At 35.9% G+C, this 4,231-nt stretch overlaps 1 protein-coding gene across 1 annotated transcript in view; it reads left to right on the forward strand.

Annotated features, from left to right (window-relative positions):
• Positions 1 to 4,231, forward strand: part of LOC117117391 (fibropellin-1-like) — an 18,981-nt gene that overhangs the window by 12,349 nt on the left and 2,401 nt on the right. The window contains exons 4-5 of the mRNA XM_033261672.1: positions 1,605 to 1,718; positions 3,048 to 3,161. Coding sequence (XP_033117563.1) covers positions 1,605 to 1,718; positions 3,048 to 3,161 — 228 coding nt within the window. The remainder of the gene's footprint in view (positions 1 to 1,604; positions 1,719 to 3,047; positions 3,162 to 4,231) is intronic.

Raw genomic sequence — 4,231 nt, forward strand, 5'->3', positions numbered from 1 at the left:
TTTTATGAGAGATAAATGTATCAGCTTCAAAATAGAAAAGATTGCGCAGCCATAGTGATTGACAGTATGTAGTGCGCATTGAGAAAAGAAGGTGCTCTCCATTTCGTCATGTTCAATTTTTTTGTCAACTATGCCTGTTGAAAATTTAATGGCAGGGAACACATGGGACTTCAAAGGCATCTCGCAAACGTTCTTTACGCGTTGCGGCAACTTTGATCTTGGTTCATTTGCATAGCGCTGCGTGCGCGTAGCTTTGCCGAGTGATCTCCTTCTCAATAATTATACCTCCATGTTCTAATGTTAGTGCAAAATATCATTAGGCCTTTGTAATCACCGCACGACGCGCGATTATCATGGCAACTAACACGCGCGTGGGTAATTCGTCACGTACGTACGCTGATGGGTTATGGTCTGGTTGCTAAGGTTTTTGTGACGTTCAGCGTGTAGGGACGCACGTGCGCATAGAATGTCGATGCCAGAGTTATAACCAATCAAAAATAAATTTGTAACAAGAAATAAATCGATCTTAAGTCTTGACTCTTGGATCATAAAATTTTATCAAACAAATATTTGAACGCGCCTGCGTTCCTCTTCAGTGCTGGACGACTACTGAATTAAAATAGGCCTATCAACTATCTAATATATACAAAATCGCATATCCATTACAAATCAATAGTTTTTTTTTTTTTTGTAATGGCTATGCAATTTTGTACATATTAGATAAGTTGATAGGCCTAATTTAATTCATCGTCTAACGCAGGAGAGGAACGCAGGCGCCTTTGAAATATTTGTTACATAATATACCGTAATTGTGTGCTCCAAGAGTCAACGACTTACATCGATTTATTCTTTGTTACAAATTTATTTTGATAATTTCATTTAAAAATAATAATGACAAAATCCACGATAATTATCAGACGTATAAAATCCATTCCTCTTTATCATAAATTTTGCAATTAGGTTAGCTGATAAATTAAATTAGGATTTTTGTAATAAAAGTATGTAGGCTTACACCTAAATTAAAAAAAAAAACAAAAAAAAAACTAAATTGCACCGTTGTATAGTGCATCGATATATAAGTCTCTCTATGTATTTGATCTATTTGTGAAATTTGGAATATATATTACATCTAATAAGATTAAATATCCGATTTTTTATTCTCTCGGCCAAGATTATCCTCCTTTCTTAAAATGTACATCATTTATTGTGATATTTATTATCATGTTTATACGGTTGTGATTTTTTTTCTATTCTATCGTTAATATTTTTATATAGAACACATAGAATAAACTATGAAGACATTGAATATTATAAGTATGTCGCGATGTCATCACTTGCATTTGCACGTAATTTTCATTTTTTTTTTTTTTTTTCAGGAAATAATGGCTCCTTTGACCTCTATTTTTTACAGAGTCCTCAGAACTTGACTATAATTGCATACTGTATTAGTATTATGCTAAGTATGGTACGCTACAGAATAGTTCAGCCATTCCAAGACATTAAATAAACAATAGGCTTAAGTATTAAGATTTTATTAAAAAGAGAACATTATAATATGACGTCATTATATGTATATTGAATATTTTTTATATTTGTTTCCACAGATATTAATGAGTGCGCTTCCGGGCCGTGTCAGAATGGAGCACATTGTAATGACTTAGTCAATCAATACACGTGCAGTTGTGTGCCTGGTTATGTTGGCACGCATTGCGAGACAGGTAAACTCAAATTTACATGGCTAACGTTGAGGTAAATTAAGGGTGGCTCCAGGAATTGCCCGCCGGGGTCTGATGCCTCCAATGGGTGGACGTGGTCGGGAATTAGTCATAAGTGGTCTATGTGGCGAAGCCCCCAAAAACTATGACAATTTAAAGGTTTCAAAGGCTTATTTAATTGATCTTAGAGTCTAATATGTAAACAAATCATATAGATTTTTTTTTTCTGCCCGACAAATTACGTGTTTTCCCTGACGGGTGACCAGCTCTCCCCGACGCCTGGCCCCCGTCCCCGTTGGCGCTAAACCTGACGTAAATGCTGTGGAGAATATTAATGGTGGACTTAAAGTGACGTGACCTCTGTGCATCCTAAAGTAAAATAGAATAAACAACTTAATATTATGTCACCAAATAACTTCCTACTCCATAAAAACTAAGTTGTTGGCCGTTGGAGCTTATGGTTTTTCTTGCTGCTGGGTGACCGTAAAACCCTCCTCTCAGCAACTGCTACTAAAACACATACCACCTGAGTGTTGTCAGTGTAGTCGCCGACGACTCGTCCATATGGAGTTCAGTGTCGACGGAATGTCGTACCGTTACCCGAATGAACACGTAAAATGGGAAAACAATATTTAAAGAAATTGAAAATTAGGCCCACCAAGAGAATATGAAATAATTATATATACTACTTAATATTATGAAAGAAGTTACATGATATATATATAATAATAATCAGTGTACCACGTCACACAGGGCTGACCCAAGCCATGTTTGAGTCTGTCGTGTGTTTCATTCTTGAGCTGCACTGATGAGATCTAACAAGATGGAAACGGTACTGCCTGCAGATTGGAATATATATATATATATATAATTATATATATATATATATATATATGTATATATAACCTCGTGCTAAAACACTGACGTACTAACCACGTCAACGATCGACCAGAGTGCCACAGGTCACTAGCTATCACCCTAGGTTACCACCACTAAGGGCTATAATTCAGAAACATATGCCCATTCTACAGACCACAGAACGTCTTATGTCTGTTTTTCCGGATACACCGTTCATAGCCTATCGCAGACCACCTAACCTTCGTGATATATTAGTACGATCTAAATTCAAGAGGCAAACTAACTCTTGCGACAACCGTAATTTGTGTAGTCATCTTTGTGGTTCATGTTTTGAGAAGTTCACCACACACACTTTGGGTAACTGGTCCTCTGTTCTCTAATAGTTCCCATAAAAAGAACTGGTGAACGTCATATGAACCGGGTCTCAATTTTGCTATAGAATCCGTATAAAATACCACGCATCTTTCTATTTAGACGTCAACGAGTGCGCTTCAGACCCATGTCAACAGGGCGGAGCCTGCCTAAACGAGATTAACCAATACACATGTCAATGTGTCTCGGGCACAGAAGGAACAAACTGTGAAATAGGTAGGTAATAATCGATGTGTCTAGAGGTGAGGTACCGTACACTATCTCGGTAATGCCAAGAAGGCGGGATAGGTACAGTTACCGAGATTGTGTACGGTACAGTACCGTGTTCATAGCCACTGCCTTGAAAATAAATTAGATGGTTACATTGCATACTCTTTGTTTCTTGCTTTATTCAAAATGTTTTGGTTTTGGAAGCTGATTTCTACGAAAGCCTATTCGTGCCACTTAAGTATATAAAATCATCAAAATGTAATCCGAAATAACGGATTAGTAATCCGTTATTTCGAATTAGTAACTCGTTATTTCGGATTACTAGAATATATCCGTTATTTCGGATTACTAATCCGAAATTTCGAATTAAGTAATTCGTTATTTCGAATTAGTAATTCGTTTTTTCGGATTACTAATCCGAAATAACGAATTACTAATTCGAAATTTCGGATTAGTAATTCGTTATTTCGGATTACTAATCAGAAATTTCGAATTAGTAATTCGTTATTTCGAATTAGTAATCCGTTATTTCGGATTACTAATCCGAAATTTCGAATTAAGTAATTCGTTATTTCGAATTAGTAATTCGTTTTTTCGGATTACTAATCCGAAATAACGAATTACTAATTCGAAATTTCGGATTAGTAATTCGTTATTTCGGATTACTAATCCGAAATTTCGAATTAGTAATTCGTTATTCCGAGTTAGTAATTCGTTATTTCGGATTACTAATTCGTTATTTCGAGTTAGTAATTCGTTATTTCGAATTACTAACTCGAAATAACGAATTACCAATTCGAAATTTCGGATTAGTAATCCGAAATAACGAATTACTAACTCAAAATAACGAATTACTCAGGAGCGAGCTAATTCGAAATTTCGGATTAGTAATCCGAAATAACGAATTACTAACTCGAAATAACGAATTACTCAGGAGCGAGGACGTAGGCCTTGGTCTGAGAGAGAGTTGGGACGCGGTAACGTCTTGCCCTAGTTTTCACACGTTTCACTCGGTTTCAGTAATTTTGAAAAGAACACATGAATCATGCTGTCATAATAGCGTTGTTACAAATAAA

This window comes from Anneissia japonica, unplaced genomic scaffold (assembly GCF_011630105.1).
Source record: "Anneissia japonica isolate Jap-2015-1 unplaced genomic scaffold, ASM1163010v1 scaffold15657_len110212_cov154, whole genome shotgun sequence".
Lineage (NCBI taxonomy): Eukaryota > Metazoa > Echinodermata > Crinoidea > Comatulida > Comatulidae > Anneissia > Anneissia japonica.